At 31.6% G+C, this 16818-nt stretch overlaps 4 protein-coding genes across 6 annotated transcripts; 2 read left to right on the top strand and 2 right to left on the bottom strand.

Annotated features, from left to right (window-relative positions):
* The first annotated feature begins 1748 nt into the window (after window positions 1-1748).
* LOC115243170 (delta(3,5)-Delta(2,4)-dienoyl-CoA isomerase, mitochondrial) lies at window positions 1749-4187 on the top strand. Of its 2 annotated transcripts, XM_029819929.1 has the most exons (8): window positions 1749-1928; window positions 2158-2229; window positions 2506-2653; window positions 2726-2814; window positions 2895-3022; window positions 3149-3429; window positions 3525-3651; window positions 3783-4187. In XM_029819929.1, exons 2-8 carry the CDS (start codon window positions 2178-2180, stop codon window positions 3879-3881), a joined length of 924 nt encoding a protein of 307 aa, XP_029675789.1. In that variant the 5' UTR covers window positions 1749-1928; window positions 2158-2177; the 3' UTR covers window positions 3882-4187. The 2 variants fall into 2 exon arrangements, with proteins under 2 accessions (XP_029675789.1, XP_029675790.1); XM_029819930.1 differs by lacking the exon at window positions 2158-2229 and having other exon boundaries at window positions 1749-2108.
* A 138-nt stretch (window positions 4188-4325) lies between these two features.
* On the bottom strand, window positions 4326-5961 carry LOC115243171 (dynein regulatory complex protein 8-like). Its single transcript, XM_029819931.1, has 5 exons — window positions 5898-5961; window positions 5395-5508; window positions 5196-5316; window positions 4874-5084; window positions 4326-4759 (listed from the first exon to the last, which is right to left on the bottom strand). Exons 1-5 carry the CDS (start codon window positions 5959-5961, stop codon window positions 4640-4642), a joined length of 630 nt encoding a protein of 209 aa, XP_029675791.1. The 3' UTR covers window positions 4326-4639.
* On the bottom strand, window positions 5837-13813 carry LOC115243168 (cleavage and polyadenylation specificity factor subunit 1). Of its 2 annotated transcripts, none has more exons than XM_029819926.1 (8): window positions 11015-13813; window positions 10314-10931; window positions 7704-7934; window positions 7468-7620; window positions 7211-7387; window positions 6858-7131; window positions 6621-6750; window positions 5837-6507 (listed from the first exon to the last, which is right to left on the bottom strand). In XM_029819926.1, exons 1-8 carry the CDS (start codon window positions 13496-13498, stop codon window positions 6321-6323), a joined length of 4254 nt encoding a protein of 1417 aa, XP_029675786.1. In that variant the 5' UTR covers window positions 13499-13813; the 3' UTR covers window positions 5837-6320. The 2 variants fall into 2 exon arrangements, with proteins under 2 accessions (XP_029675786.1, XP_029675785.1); XM_029819925.1 differs by having other exon boundaries at window positions 7704-7937; window positions 10317-10931.
* A 170-nt stretch (window positions 13814-13983) lies between these two features.
* On the top strand, window positions 13984-16709 carry LOC115243169 (E3 ubiquitin-protein transferase MAEA). Its single transcript, XM_029819928.1, has 5 exons — window positions 13984-14330; window positions 14749-15160; window positions 15312-15624; window positions 15847-16156; window positions 16442-16709. Exons 1-5 carry the CDS (start codon window positions 14292-14294, stop codon window positions 16541-16543), a joined length of 1176 nt encoding a protein of 391 aa, XP_029675788.1. The 5' UTR covers window positions 13984-14291; the 3' UTR covers window positions 16544-16709.
* The last annotated feature ends 109 nt before the right edge of the window (window positions 16710-16818 follow it).

The following is a 16818-nucleotide window of genomic DNA, read 5'->3' as shown; positions in this document are numbered from 1 at the left end:
AAAAAAAAAAGCCACCGAAATTATGAGGAATTTAATTCTGCCGCATTGCAATTATGGTCTGAAAATAAGGACCGCCGTTTCGTCGCTTTTGATTGCGGTGTCGCAAATAAGGACCTCGTATATGTGTAAAAAAAGCTTCTCTGCTATTTTATATGAGAATCTTAGCTCGTTTAAGGTAAGTAACTGCCACGCAAAAACTGGACATTCCGCTGCTGTTCGTCCTTTTTTCATTCCACCCGTGTTTTTCCCCTTCCCACTTTTCATCGCGCTTCGCTCGAAGAACGGTGACACTTCAATCTTCGCTAGAAGAGCGCAGATGTAAAAGTGAACGTAAATTTCTCTAGCGGTAAATTGATCTAATCATTTATGTCAAATTACATTTCTGCGTAAAACTATTCAAAAATAGATCGTGTGCGATATATGCACGATTTAAAATGCAACGAAAGCAAATGAATATCGTAAATATAAAGTTCAAATTAAAAAAAAAAAAAAAAAACAGACTTTGATCAAATAAACAGAAAGAAAAATATTTCTATAAAGTTGAATATCTCTTCAATATGAAAAGAGAGAATTATCAGAAATTGTACGGAATTATTTTGTTTCGCTTTACTATTTTAATTTCTCATAAAAAAAATTATATATGTTCTTCAATTTCAAAGAGAACACGTCGCATTTTATCATTATATATTTTTTCAAAAGATAATCTCGTATTTTTTGTTAAATCTCTTTACTTTGACAAATATTTTTCTAATCATACTACATTGAAACAGTTAATGCATTGAAATACTTCTTTACTCGACATATTTGCAGCGCTCTCTATTGTATATATTTAATTCTCTCGAACCGCGATAATTATGTAATAGAAAATTCTAATTAATCACAAAAATATTCTTTTCTAAAAAAATCTCAGATTAATATTATATTAATGAAATAGATAATCTTTATGAACTTAAAAAGCGCGATGTCCCATTTTTAAGTCGTTATACATAAGATAATTTTCTAATCTGTTCTCAAATTCCATAGTTCTGCGGACAGATTAGAAAGAAATGTACTCAATCACCGATGAGGGGTACTATTAAAGACTCATAATCCCGCGGACCCTGTGTAAAATTACGTGATTATCAAGGTTCTCGGGCGATCCGGAGAAAGATAATTAAAGAGTACTGACATTACTTGAAATCGTTCTTGATCATACGGTATTCGAATGATATCTATAGCATATATATGTAATATATAATGCGGTATTAATTTTACAATTTACACAATTATATCCCAATATTTCGTAGGCATACTTTCTCATCTACGTACAATGTGTATTAACCTGTAAAAGAAACTTTACATACCTCTAAAGTTATAATATTATCACACATGCTATATATGTGTGTGTATTACTCGGCTTCCCGCCTTTTCCTCCATATGTAATTTTTATGAGAAGGCACAGCAAGTTTTTCAAACTTATACAATACACAAATTGACTCAACTTTCGGGCATCACATTAATATCTTCCGTTTCTTCAGATCAAGTATCTCGATCTAAACAAAAATTGGAATCTACGGATTATAAGTATTATACTGTTATAAATATTACAGCAGGAAAATACTGGAGATCAATCATTCTCCGCTGCTACAGTTTTTATTAAAATTGTTTTGAACGCCTCCACGTGCACAAAACGCGAACTATGTAACCACGAATCTTTTCGATCGGTATGATCACAGTTAATCGTCCCGCGAAAAAGAAGAAACCTACCGTAGGAGAAAATAGCTGACTCACAGTAGAAGAAAATAGCTGATTCAGAGATTTCAGAGTAGAGAGAAAAATAATTGACTCTAAAATAAAGGGAAAACATAATATAAAAAATTATAGAAAAAAAAATATTGACTGTGTACATGTGTATTCGCAAATGACAGTGCCACTTTGTTAATAAATCTGTGTAATATTTTATTTAATCAAACTCTTATTATTATTACATTAATATATGTATTATTAATGTAATATTTTAAATAATGTAATACACTGTAAAATTAGTAAATTTATGGTGTATTTGTACCTATCTATAAATAATATCAGTTAAATTTATTATAATGTAAAAACACAGAAACACTAAACGTGTATGTATATATTCAGATTTATTCATTAATTTATTACTTTCATTTGTAGAAGAAACATCTTCTTCCAACATGGTCATAATAAATATCATTAAAAATAATTTGTCAAGATCAATTGGAAATTGTAAGGATATTTGTATTTTTTTAAAAATCTATTTAACATATATTATTTTGTATATTTAACATACACAAAAAGTCACTATTATTCGACCATTATTTTTTTTTTTTATGTTCAAAATATATCTCTTAGTTAATTATAAGACGTTTCCTTGTTTGTATCATATATCCTATAAATTAATCAGCTTTCTTAAACATTAACAAAATTTGTTATATAAAAATCTATTTCCTGACAATTGTGATAATTATGTAAAAACTAAATTATCTATTAACAAATTTACAGATTTACAAGTTGCTTCTAGATTAAGATACTCTACGGAAATGTCACCTGTGTATAAAACATTAGCAGTATCTACTCTGAAACCTTTTGTTTACATGGTCAAGTTAAATAGGCCAGAGAAACTGAATGCAATAAATCCAACTATGTGGCGGTATAAAAAATCACTTATTATATATCTTTTGCAATTAAATACTTATATTTGATATGAATAATTTTCATGTAGAGAGTTTAAGGAATGTTTCGAGGGATTAGCATTCAATCCCGATTGCAGAGTAATAATTTTATCAGCTGCTGGAAAGTCATTCTGTTCGGGTATGAAATAATATAAAAGTAAATTAATTATTATGACATGAATAAATTAATGGAATCATTCTATTTGATAACTATCTTAGGAATTGATCTGCAGGGAATGTTTGAAATGGGTCAGACCTTAGCACAGCATAACGATATTGCACGTAAATGTAGAGCTCTGGAGTCTAAAATTAAAGATTATCAAGACTCATTTACAGCCATAGAGAAGGTATCATTATTTACATGGAATTGTAATATATTCAGTACAGATCACTCATACTTCATTATGCATTACATATTTTTAATATGATGCTTTTTTATATAAACAAAATAATGATGCAAAGTTAATTGACAGTGCCCGAAACCTGTAATAGCTGCTGTACATGGCGCATGTATTGGCGCAGGTGTGGACATGATATCCGCAACTGATATACGCTATGCTTCCTCTGATGCATATTTCCAAATAAAGGAAGTTGACATTGGTCTAGCAGCAGATATCGGTACACTTCAAAGATTTCCAAAGATTGTGGGATCCGACAGTTTAGTAAGAGAACTTGTGTACACAGCACGAAAGTATCCGGCGGCTGAAGCATTGGAAAGCGGATTTATAAGTTGCATATTGGATAATGAGGAAAGGTAAAACAAATGCACTGAAAGAAGAATGTATAATTTTGTAATGATTTTACTCGAATAAGATAAATTAATTTAAGATTATTCATATTTTTGTTCAGCTTATTGAATAAGGCGATAGAAGTTGCTGAAAATATCGCAAAAAAGAGTCCAGTTGCTGTGCAAGGTTCAAAAATAAGCATGGTATATTCCAGAGATCACTCTGTTCAAGAAGGATTAGATCATATCGTGAGTATTTTCCATCACTTATTCCACCTAAAATTATAATGAGCATTATAATTATTATTCATTATATACGAAAAATAATTATATCTAAAATTGTTACAATATATATGTTATTGGGGGATTTATCTCGATAGGCGATGCATAACAAGGCAATGCTTCAGAGCGAAGATTTCTTAGATGCAGCTATGGCACAAGCTACTAAAGGTGATCCTCCGATATTTTCAAAATTATAATATTTCATTATTGATTGATATATTACCTATTTACACATTTAATCATATATTATTTATAAGAAAAAATGATTACAAATCTTTTTTTATATCTTGATATTAAATTTTAATACATTTTTCGCGAGAATGTAAAATAATAATATAGCATATAAAATGTATTTTTCTAATTAGATTTTAAAGTACTTTTTAATACATTATATATATATATAACATTTATATGCTGTTTATATGTGAAAACCGGCACAAATATATTTTAGAAATAAACTTATGTATATGTAACATGAAATATAAATAAAATGTGTTTATACAATTTTCTTAATCACGGATTTGAACATTTTTTTCATATATTGAGATTCTCTCATAAAAAAAAGACAATTTTTTACTAAAATAGTATAGCACTTTTTTGTCATATTTATAAGAAAAAATGATTACAAATCTTTTTTTATATCTTGATATTAAATTTTAATACATTTTTCGCGAGAATGTAAAATAATAATATAGCATATAAAATGTATTTTTCTAATTAGATTTTAAAGTACTTTTTAATACATTTTATATATATAACATTTATATGCTGTTTATATGTGAAAACCGGCACAAATATATTTTAGAAATAAACTTATGTATATGTAACATGAAATATAAATAAAATGTGTTTATACAATTTTCTTAATCACGGATTTGAACATTTTTTTCATATATTGAGATTCTCTCATAAAAAAAAAGACAATTTTTTACTAAAATAGTATAGCACTTTTTTGTCAAGTATCTTCCTTAAACAACAAACTTCCCCACATGCGTGTTTTAGGTAATGCTGCCAATCTTTCAGCTTCTATTTTATCAACAATATTATATACATTAATATCTTCGGGAATTTTCACCTGTAATTTTTACCTCAAGTGGAAATCTCAATATTTTTTAAATAAAATATATACATACATATACATACTCCTATGTATAGTGTAAAGAAATCTTAGCAATAGCTATGTACGTACAATTAGCAAGTTGATGTAATGCTCGTAATTAATTTTTCCTGTTTCCGCATCACAAGCTACGGCCATCATATCGGCCACTTCCTCCTTCGTAAATGGCTCTCCAATTTCCATAATTGATTTTTCTAAATCATCTTTCATGATATATCCGCGATTTTCGGGATCTAATAATTGGAACGCTTTCAATAGCTCTTCTGGTTCTGCTGGCTTGAATCTAAACAAATTGTAAAAATAAAAGATCTACTATGTTATAACAGAAAATTACGTTTTTCTATCAATCTATCAATTACTTGTTCTGATTTAAAAAAAAAATACTTGAACGTACTTGCGCTCGTTAATCGCTTTGCTCATGTATTCTACAAATCTGTTTATTGGCACACAATTATTTTCGACATCTTCTACTTCTACTTGTATCTCTTGCAACTCAGCTTCCGTGATGACACACCCTGTTGAGTGACATAAAAAAGAATAAAATATGCTATGAGAGAGATATAAAATTATTTGAATTTTATGTTTTATGTAACCTAATGCTCTGATTATAGTTCCTAAATCTCTAACATCCACTTCCCCACTTCTTGCATTATCAAATACATCAAATGCTTCGTAGAGTCTTCTTTCTAATAATGTTGGTTCAGTCACTAAGTATATAATTTAGAAAAATATTAAATATTAGTGTTGATCTTTTTCATTAAATTGATACAGAATTTCTAAAATACTTACTTTGATATCAATATATTTAACTTACAAACTTTTTTAAGAAATATAAGAAATAAAGAAAGACGAACGATATTTTTCAGTATTCAAGAAACGTGATTAGCTTTTATGAATTGTTTGATCAATATAAGCAATATATATGAAATAATTAATATAATCTCAGAGTACTTGTATTAACTTATATTCTATATGAGAGAGACATGATATTTTAATATATATTTTTATAAACAACATTCGTTAAAAAAGAAAAACTTTGTTACATAAAATATATATTCTGTATATATTAATTACAAATACTTTGTCTGACACATACATATTTGACTTTCCTGTCGTAAGGTAAGACGTCTTTCAATGATACTTTTCCTGGGAGATATCATTACAATAATACAGTGAATATTTCTATTATTTAATTTAATTATGCACAAGTAATTTGTCAATTCGTCGTGATCCGGCTTATCATAAAATAGTATCAATTTCTTTTATAAAATATAAAAATAAAAATTATAACTCTATTCTTTTATATATATTCAAGTACCAAAAATTTGAGTTCAATGACAATTTAATGAGATATATGAATTAAACAATTGCAAGAATGCTGTGATAATTTCAAGATATACATACTATTGTATGTATTTAGCATTCAATGATAGTGCAAGCAAAGTTTATAGACATGTATGAGATTTTCAGGTAATATAAAATTATAACAAAAGCTTTATTGATTATAATACAGCTATAATTAGAAATGCGCCGTTTGTCGATCAATTTCAGTAATATCTTCGATGATTTCCTGAACACGTGTTCCAATTTTTTTAGCTACGTCTGCTTTTTCGTTGTTCGGCAAAAGAAGGTAACGCCAGACTAAATCACCATCAATAATGCCTCTTGCTGGATTACCTTGATTTCGTATGTAACTTTTATACGTTCTAAATAAAAATAGAAATTGTATATATTAGCAATATCCCTATTGCACACCAATCAAATCAGCAAATTACATAATTATAAATATATAATTTTTGTAATTATAATTGACACTTGCCGATATGATTTTGGATTTAAGCCTGCAATATGACAGATATGTGTCACCAGTACATTTTGTAACATAAGCAGTCTCCGATATGTTTTTTCTGGTACTGGCAGAATGTAACCAAGACTGCCGTCTAACGTTGCTATAAAATGTAAAAAAATACATGCAAAAGATATACTTTATTAACAGATTATTTAGAGAGTATGAATAGACCACATATTATTTGTGATCTTATATATTTTGACTTACCATACATAGTCACATGTCTTTTGTCAGCGCCGGAAAAGTGCTTCTTATCATTCGCAGGATCAGTGATCCTACATTTAATACGGAAAAAAGTGTTCACCTTCTGGCCTAGATGAAAATCCGCCTTTCTAATCAGCTTTTGGCCTCCCAAACTTTCTCTTGATTCTGGCTGATACATAAATAAAGCTAGATTGCTCTCTCCATCAGCCACAAAGAAGCCTAAATTTGTGTTATCAATTAAATACTCTATCGTATAAACTTCTGCAGGTCTAAAGTCCTATAATAAAAATTCATAAATTATATAACTTAATATAATGTAGTTAATATTTCTTTGAAATTAATGTATTATTACTTACTCTACTAACAAGAGAGAGTGTTCTATATTCCTCTTGAAATCTTAGTAAACTAATTGATTTATAAACATCAGCTATCAAAATAAGACTTTTGATACTTAGCATCTGATGAATATAAATTTGAGTATCGATAAAAGCGACTCCAACAAGATCGTTGTCTTTCAACTGCCAAATATAAATCTGCAATAAAACAGCATAAATCTTTAATATTGTTCACAATAGACACAAAGCTTTTATGAAAATAAATTAAAAGAAAATACCTTTTGACCAACAGCTGAGACTAAAAATCCTGATACTTGAGTTATAGCAGTTATAGGTCCCTTTTGTTCCTTCGCATAAATTTGTTTAAATCTATTTTTGGTCAATGGCTGGCCAGGTTCAGGTACTACTTCAATTATGTCAAATATAAGTATCTGAAAATTAAAAAAGAAAGAGTAGAATAAAATAATCAATATTGATAAGATTTAAAAAGATTTTTTTTATTTGTAGAACTCACGCGTCCTCTACTTGTGATATCTTCGCCATAATTATAATTTGTTCCCAATACTATGTAACCTTTCAAACCAGATCTTGTTCCTTCATAAGCCAGAGACACATTCTTTAAGCAAGTGACATGTTCCCATTGTTCCAGCTCGATTTTTGTATTGGGAATAGTCTCCCACGAAACTGGAGAAAATAATACAATAGAAAATTGTTCTTGAGAGGGGTATAGAAATCTTTCTGGACGGTCACTAAGTATATAATTTAGAAAAATATTAAATATTAGTGTTGATCTTTTTCATTAAATTGATACAGAATTTCTAAAATACTTACTTTGATATCAATATATTTAACTTACAAACTTTTTTAAGAAATATAAGAAATAAAGAAAGACGAACGATATTTTTCAGTATTCAAGAAACGTGATTAGCTTTTATGAATTGTTTGATCAATATAAGCAATATATATGAAATAATTAATATAATCTCAGAGTACTTGTATTAACTTATATTCTATATGAGAGAGACATGATATTTTAATATATATTTTTATAAACAACATTCGTTAAAAAAGAAAAACTTTGTTACATAAAATATATATTCTGTATATATTAATTACAAATACTTTGTCTGACACATACATATTTGACTTTCCTGTCGTAAGGTAAGACGTCTTTCAATGATACTTTTCCTGGGAGATATCATTACAATAATACAGTGAATATTTCTATTATTTAATTTAATTATGCACAAGTAATTTGTCAATTCGTCGTGATCCGGCTTATCATAAAATAGTATCAATTTCTTTTATAAAATATAAAAATAAAAATTATAACTCTATTCTTTTATATATATTCAAGTACCAAAAATTTGAGTTCAATGACAATTTAATGAGATATATGAATTAAACAATTGCAAGAATGCTGTGATAATTTCAAGATATACATACTATTGTATGTATTTAGCATTCAATGATAGTGCAAGCAAAGTTTATAGACATGTATGAGATTTTCAGGTAATATAAAATTATAACAAAAGCTTTATTGATTATAATACAGCTATAATTAGAAATGCGCCGTTTGTCGATCAATTTCAGTAATATCTTCGATGATTTCCTGAACACGTGTTCCAATTTTTTTAGCTACGTCTGCTTTTTCGTTGTTCGGCAAAAGAAGGTAACGCCAGACTAAATCACCATCAATAATGCCTCTTGCTGGATTACCTTGATTTCGTATGTAACTTTTATACGTTCTAAATAAAAATAGAAATTGTATATATTAGCAATATCCCTATTGCACACCAATCAAATCAGCAAATTACATAATTATAAATATATAATTTTTGTAATTATAATTGACACTTGCCGATATGATTTTGGATTTAAGCCTGCAATATGACAGATATGTGTCACCAGTACATTTTGTAACATAAGCAGTCTCCGATATGTTTTTTCTGGTACTGGCAGAATGTAACCAAGACTGCCGTCTAACGTTGCTATAAAATGTAAAAAAATACATGCAAAAGATATACTTTATTAACAGATTATTTAGAGAGTATGAATAGACCACATATTATTTGTGATCTTATATATTTTGACTTACCATACATAGTCACATGTCTTTTGTCAGCGCCGGAAAAGTGCTTCTTATCATTCGCAGGATCAGTGATCCTACATTTAATACGGAAAAAAGTGTTCACCTTCTGGCCTAGATGAAAATCCGCCTTTCTAATCAGCTTTTGGCCTCCCAAACTTTCTCTTGATTCTGGCTGATACATAAATAAAGCTAGATTGCTCTCTCCATCAGCCACAAAGAAGCCTAAATTTGTGTTATCAATTAAATACTCTATCGTATAAACTTCTGCAGGTCTAAAGTCCTATAATAAAAATTCATAAATTATATAACTTAATATAATGTAGTTAATATTTCTTTGAAATTAATGTATTATTACTTACTCTACTAACAAGAGAGAGTGTTCTATATTCCTCTTGAAATCTTAGTAAACTAATTGATTTATAAACATCAGCTATCAAAATAAGACTTTTGATACTTAGCATCTGATGAATATAAATTTGAGTATCGATAAAAGCGACTCCAACAAGATCGTTGTCTTTCAACTGCCAAATATAAATCTGCAATAAAACAGCATAAATCTTTAATATTGTTCACAATAGACACAAAGCTTTTATGAAAATAAATTAAAAGAAAATACCTTTTGACCAACAGCTGAGACTAAAAATCCTGATACTTGAGTTATAGCAGTTATAGGTCCCTTTTGTTCCTTCGCATAAATTTGTTTAAATCTATTTTTGGTCAATGGCTGGCCAGGTTCAGGTACTACTTCAATTATGTCAAATATAAGTATCTGAAAATTAAAAAAGAAAGAGTAGAATAAAATAATCAATATTGATAAGATTTAAAAAGATTTTTTTGTAGTGTAGAACTCACGCGTCCTCTACTTGTGATATCTTCGCCATAATTATAATTTGTTCCCAATACTATGTAACCTTTCAAACCTTGTTCCTTAATGCTTGTTATGCTTGTTATGACGCAATAGGTTTTGCTTTCCAGATGATATGTAACAAAATGTGGGGTACATCGTAGAGGGACTTTTCTAACAGCATCGTACGCTTCTTCTGTAAATTCCTTATCTTCGCCATTAAATCTGTAGTAACTTTTCAGAGGTTCGGCTATGCTTGTTATGACGCAATAGGTTTTGCTTTCCAGATGATATGTAACAAAATGTGGGGTACATCGTAGAGGGACTTTTCTAACTGGCCAAGGAGCATCGTACGATAAGTGTGTCGGTAAAACGCATATCCGTAACTCCTCCTTTCTATTAAAGTATAGGAAACCTTGTGGGCAATTAACATTATTAAAAGCGGCAAAAGACGTGATGGGGCCATCGATGCCCATTGGATGCGTGCGTAATTCACCGCGTCCAGTCAAAAATATCCAATGCGGATAATCGCAGCAAATAAATACACCATTGTATCCGGCAATGTTGCTAAAATAACGCATCATGCAGATGCGAGTTTCACTTGCATTCATATGCATGTCCTCTTCCTTCGGTTTTGGGCTTAAACGTCCTGGAATTATTCCATGTTCCAGTTTCTTAAACCTCAGTTTTAGATGTCCCTTTGGATATCTATAAGCTTGATAAATTTGCAACTCCGAATCAAGGCGTACCAAGAGCATCGGCCGATTTCCATGATGTCCTAAGGCGACCATCAAAATTTCACGAACCTATAAAGAAATATATATTTTTTAATAGCACAAAAATATACGATTACTACGAAAAAACGGCAAATATTTTGCAAATATATTACCTGCATTTCGGGATTAGGGATCTCATTAACCAGTGCTGATTGCAATGTCGTAGATTCCATACTGTCGTGCAGCACGTACTGGCCGTAGCCAAAATTACGAATGAGATAAGAAAGCCGTAAATCTGGCAAGGAATAAATTTCCAATGTCCCACTATCTCTATATACAAGTAGCCAGTATGTGGGTTTAATTTCCTGCAAATGCCTCTGCCACCAAGGCGCTTTCTTAGCGATTCCATCCGATGGTTTTTGATATGATGGTGCAGGCATCTGGAATGCTGGAGCATCACCGTACAATAGATCGTCCTCGTTGTCGATATTGGTGAGTACAGAAGGTTCCTCTATATTGTGTTCCTCTTCGACTTGCTCGTCGTCCACACTCTCGGACAATTGCGTCGTAAAAATTCCACTTACATCTCTATAAGTGCATAATGCCTCTATCTGGGGACGAAACAATAAGTTGGCAGGTTGAGCATGCAGCCTCGCTGTGCCCCTCACTTCTCTAAGTGTCAACAATACCACTTGTCCATCTTCCGAAAGTAATGTTACGTATGGATCGGCACAACTCGCATGCACAATTGGGCAGCCAAGATCTATGGGCATATGTTGGATCTGTTCGATGCCTTGTAAAAGACGCACTCCCATTTGAGTAACTTGTACAATATATCTATTGGCACCGAGATTACCGGCGAATACTGTACTTCCTTGTGTGCTGAATCCACTCTGATCTACTTCGTTAATTTCTTGACCAGTTTGCAAAATCATGGTTGAATCTTCTTGACTCAATATTAAAAAAGCGTGAGATCCCTCCGCTTCTGCCTTAACTTGCTCATCATTATTTAAGGTGCCGATAACGGTCCACATATCTTCACAGCCGGGTAATTCAAATGTTGTCACAACTTGAGGACGTATGGAACGTTGCAGCACACAAAGCGCGCCGTTTTTACCATATCCGGATGTCGTCACGAGTTCAACATCGGGATCTTGATTATGTAGAAATTCCTCCGACAGGAAGGCTGGTTCTCCCATGGAAATATTTCCACATGGTCCAATGTTTAATAAACTGTCGCACACTTCGAAAATATATGATGTGATTTGGATGGACGTATGAGTTTCGCTTCCATACACTTCTAATTCTTCCGGATCTTTAATGTCTAATACATCCGATGCCATCCAGTCACCGAGAAAATCTTGTTTCGCCTTCTTGGCCGGAGTTTCTTCGCTTTCGTTTTCTTCGATAGTAATCTCATTGTCACTCAAATTCTTTAAAGTTTCCGGTTCCTTCTCGGTAAATCGTAATAATAACGAATTACCGAGTCGAGAGCCGAGAAAAAGATAATTGTCCTCACACATACATACGCATGATGTTAATACACTAGCTGCTGCCTTGTCAAAGTGAAATCCACGCACAGATCGCATACTGTCGGCAAAGAGAGACAAAACGTAAAGTTCTCCACTCTTTAAAGAGATAACTAAACGATCCCCAGATATAAATGCAACCTGCCCACCTTCTAAGCTCATCTTTACTCCCTCTTGTGGTTTTAATGGAAAATTGGTACTTGTGTCTGCTAAACTGTTAAGCGATACTCCATAAGGTGGTATGCTTTGATTCAAATAAATAAGCGAGTTGACTGCCATTATTAATGTGCCACCCAGCGGTTTTTTCACAGGTACAACTTGATAACAATCAAATGGTAAATTAGAGACAGACCAAATAATAGGATGTACCCTTTGCTGGATGTTTAAGGATATAGCAACCATCGCGCAAGTGTCCTGTCTTACCGCGATGCGTCCTGAAAACGTTCTTACTGGTTCATACAGAATTAACAGCGTAGGTTCATAATACCCATACAGAAATTGCAAATCTATCACATTGTCCATTTTTTCTTCCAGTGTTTTTAATACTATCATGTACGAGGACAATATGGGAGTCTTGTTGGAGGATGTTAATTTCGCATTCTCGAGCAAGTCACCGTCATCGAGGCTGGGATCTTTACGAAAAGGTAGTACAACCAGTTTTCTGCCATATATTAACATTATTGCGCATCTTCCTTCAGGATCTACCCTTACTATTGGTATATGGTGATGATTCGTCCATCCATCCTTTATTTCTTCTTCTTCAAAATAATGCAATGACACCGTCCTCAGATCATGAATATCTTGATCATACTCAACAACAGACAATTTTGCATCGCGAAAGCTAAGCAACAGAGAATCCCTCTGCGATCCAATGAGATGAACAGCCTGCATAGACATGATATTTCCATGCAAAGTATATTGCGCCAAGCACTCCAGCTTCATCTTAGGCGGGCGGGTTTCCGTATACTTCTCCCTTCTCGTTATATCGATGTCCGGGATCAGGCGGAACACCCGTATGACATTCGCGCCGGCGACGACGAGGCATTTCTCGGTACGGTTGAAAAAATGACACGTGATCGCGTGCTCCACTCCCGTTGCGGGATGAGTATTCTTGCATATGGAATACATGATGAAGTATTGCTAATAATTTGTTACGAACTGTCACAGGGAGAGCATGTTTTTCCGGAGAAGAGAGAGAGGTTAAATTTTTAGAGGTTAGATTTCTTTTATAAGATTTAGTACGCCTTCAGTTGGATATCCGGTTTTTCGACGCAGCATCAATTAGTCTTCTGTTGAAAATATAAACGAAAAATTTTTTAAGTTTTACTTAAATTAACGAATTGAAGAATTCAACGATATACACAGTATACATACATGGTATACACAGTGTATACCATGGTATCAGAAAAAAGCTAAGAGAGGCCATGCCGACTTTTCGTGGAACGTTTTTTTTTATACAGTAGCGCCATTACATTCACTTTTAGGGAATTGGAAACACATATCCACATCTACTTTTACTGTCGGCACTGTCGGGCAAATCGTCACTTGCGTGCTGTGCTACATCCACTTTACCAGCAACATCGACGAGTCTTCTCTTTCAGTCTTCTCTCTCTCTCTCTCTCTCTCTCTCTCTCTCTCTGACCAAACCATTCCAAAATTACGCGTAAACAAAGGCACTGAAAGACACATATGTGACCGAAAAATGGACTAGAATTAAACGCGAGTTGATGTGAATCTTTCAAATCATCTCTCCCTATATTATCCCTTTTTGTCGATTCTTTCCGCCGATTCTGCATCGACATAAACATCGATATTATACTGCGTAATAATTGACGCATCATCGAATTACTAACTCCATCATCTTCATCGTGTTTCTATTTGTCGCTTATCTCACTAATCATCTTGGATTATTAACCCCAACATGTCAGACGTGAAGAGCCTTGAGCATCCTACATTGAAGGTAAGCACCCATATTTTTCTCATTTTGTTGACAATTTTTTCTTGTTAGAGTATAGCGAGATATTATTGTCATTTAGAAATTTTATTCTAGCTATGTTTCATATTTATGCACCCTATATATTTGATAGATACGTAAATAAATTTCTTAAGAAATAACACTCTAAATATAAATTTATAAAAATAGATAATCTATAAAAAAGTAAGTTTCTTAAAACGACATGAGAATAAATATTATTAGTAAAAATAAATACAAATATACATATCACTCTATACAATAAATATTATTCTATATTCCGAGCCAATATAAGATAATATACAACACTACATTTGCTCCAATAATATTGCTAGTTATTTTTTTTTTGTAAACAATATATATCAAAATCTGCATGTATATCTGATAATGTGCTTTTAAAAAATAGGTCCCATACGAGCTTCTGAACAAGAAGTTCCGCTCTGCCCAGAAAACTCTTGACAGAGAAGTGTCACATGTTCAAGCAGTATCTAATGAACTTGAGAAAAGTCTCAAAACTGATGGATCTTATGTGGCAACTGGAGAAATCAGCAAATTATTAGGTGGCGTAGTTGCCAGGCTTCAAGTTTTAAAGCGTAAAGCTCAAGAATCCATTGCAGAGGAGTTACAGGCAGGCATGGTCTGCAAAAGAAGATTGGATCACTTAAAGGAACATGCTAATACTTCTTCAAGTGCTGTGAATCAGTGGAGACGGCAAAGATTAGACAGAATGCTAGTAGAATATTTTCTTCGCAAAGGATATTATAAAACAGCGACTAAATTGGCAGACAGTAACGAGCTCAGAGATTTGACAAATATTGGTACTCTTTAATATAAAGCTGATTATTTGCTTTATTCTTTTTTTCATTATTATTTTTCATTCTTATAATCATCAAGTTTATAAAATTTTGTATATAAATTCTCAACAATTTCCAGTATATATAGTTTATCAATATTTTTTAATATTTATAGATGTGTTTATGGTATCGAGGGAAGTGGAGAAATCCTTGGCCAATCACGAAACTGCAAGATGTATTGGTTGGTGTCATGACAATCGTTCGAAATTAAGAAAACTGGGTAGCACAATGGAGTTCAATTTGCGCGTACAGGAATTTATCGAACTAGTGCGAACCGATAGGCGGTTGGACGCAGTGAAACACGCTCGAAAGTACTTCTCCAATTACGACGACTATCAGCTGCAAGAAATTCAATGTTGTATGGGTCAATTGGCGTTTCCAGCCCATGCATATTTAAGCCCCTATAAAGATCTATTAGACGAAAAAAGGTTTGCAATTGGTATTTATAAACACGCATCACAATTATGGTTAATTCACTATATAGAATTACAAAAAACTTTTCTCTTAATAGATAAAAATTATAAGAACTTGTTTGATTAATATGAATCACATAATCATAAAGATTCATCAAACCATTTGATAATATATAGCATAATAAAATAATTTTGATATAATAAATCATAACATAATTTATAAAAATTCATTTGCAGATGGGACAAGCTGATTGAAACATTTCGTCAAGAGAACTACAGGTTATTTCAATTGGCGAGCCAGAGTGTATTCACAGTAGCTCTGCAGGCTGGTTTGTCAGCCCTCAAAACTCCTCAGTGTTACAGCGCAAATAAGGAAGGCCGAAATCCTAGTTGTCCAATCTGCAACGAAGCGTTAAATGAATTGGCCGCGCCACTGCCTTTTGCTCATTGCTCACAATCGCGGCTTGTTTGTAGTATAAGTGGAAAACCACTAAATGAACATAATCAGCCAATGATGATGCCTAATGGATATGTTTATGGTGAACAAGTATGTGAAAATATTCTAAAACATTAATAAATTAAATAACAAGTAGAAATTATTATTGATGCTTTCAAAATATAAATATTTTAAAGTAGCAAAGTAATTAGAATATTTAAATAGAATTTATATATGTAAATATTTATATATTTATATATGTAAATAGTAAATTTAATAAGTTAATATATATTATTAATTCATATTATTATATTTAGTAATATATATTATTGGTATATATTTTAAAGACGTATTACATAGAAAATATAACACACGTGTTTGCAATTTTTATTACAGGCGTTAGAAAAGATGGCTCAGGAAAACAACGGCACAGTAATTTGCCCAAAAACCAAAGAAGTATTTCCATATAAAAAGATCGAAAAGGTTTTTGTTATGTAAGCTCATAAAATTCATATTGACACAGTATATATATATATATATATACATACGTTGTACTATATGCTTAATACTCTAATGGTCCCCTTCTAGCTCAAATCTTTCTTTGTTATTTAATAGTGATTGTATACAGCATTAATGGAATAAAATAACATTTATTTTTAAGAAATACCTTTGATCGATTTATTTGGATTCATCTTGCATATAAAACGAAAAGATATTAACTCTTATTATTTTTTAAGAGAGAGTTATATATTTTATTATAATAAAATGTTTAT

This window comes from Formica exsecta, unplaced genomic scaffold (genome assembly GCF_003651465.1).
Source record: "Formica exsecta isolate Colony F162 unplaced genomic scaffold, ASM365146v1 scaffold696, whole genome shotgun sequence".
NCBI lineage: Eukaryota > Metazoa > Arthropoda > Insecta > Hymenoptera > Formicidae > Formica > Formica exsecta.
This window is presented reverse-complemented; position numbering and strand designations above follow the sequence as displayed.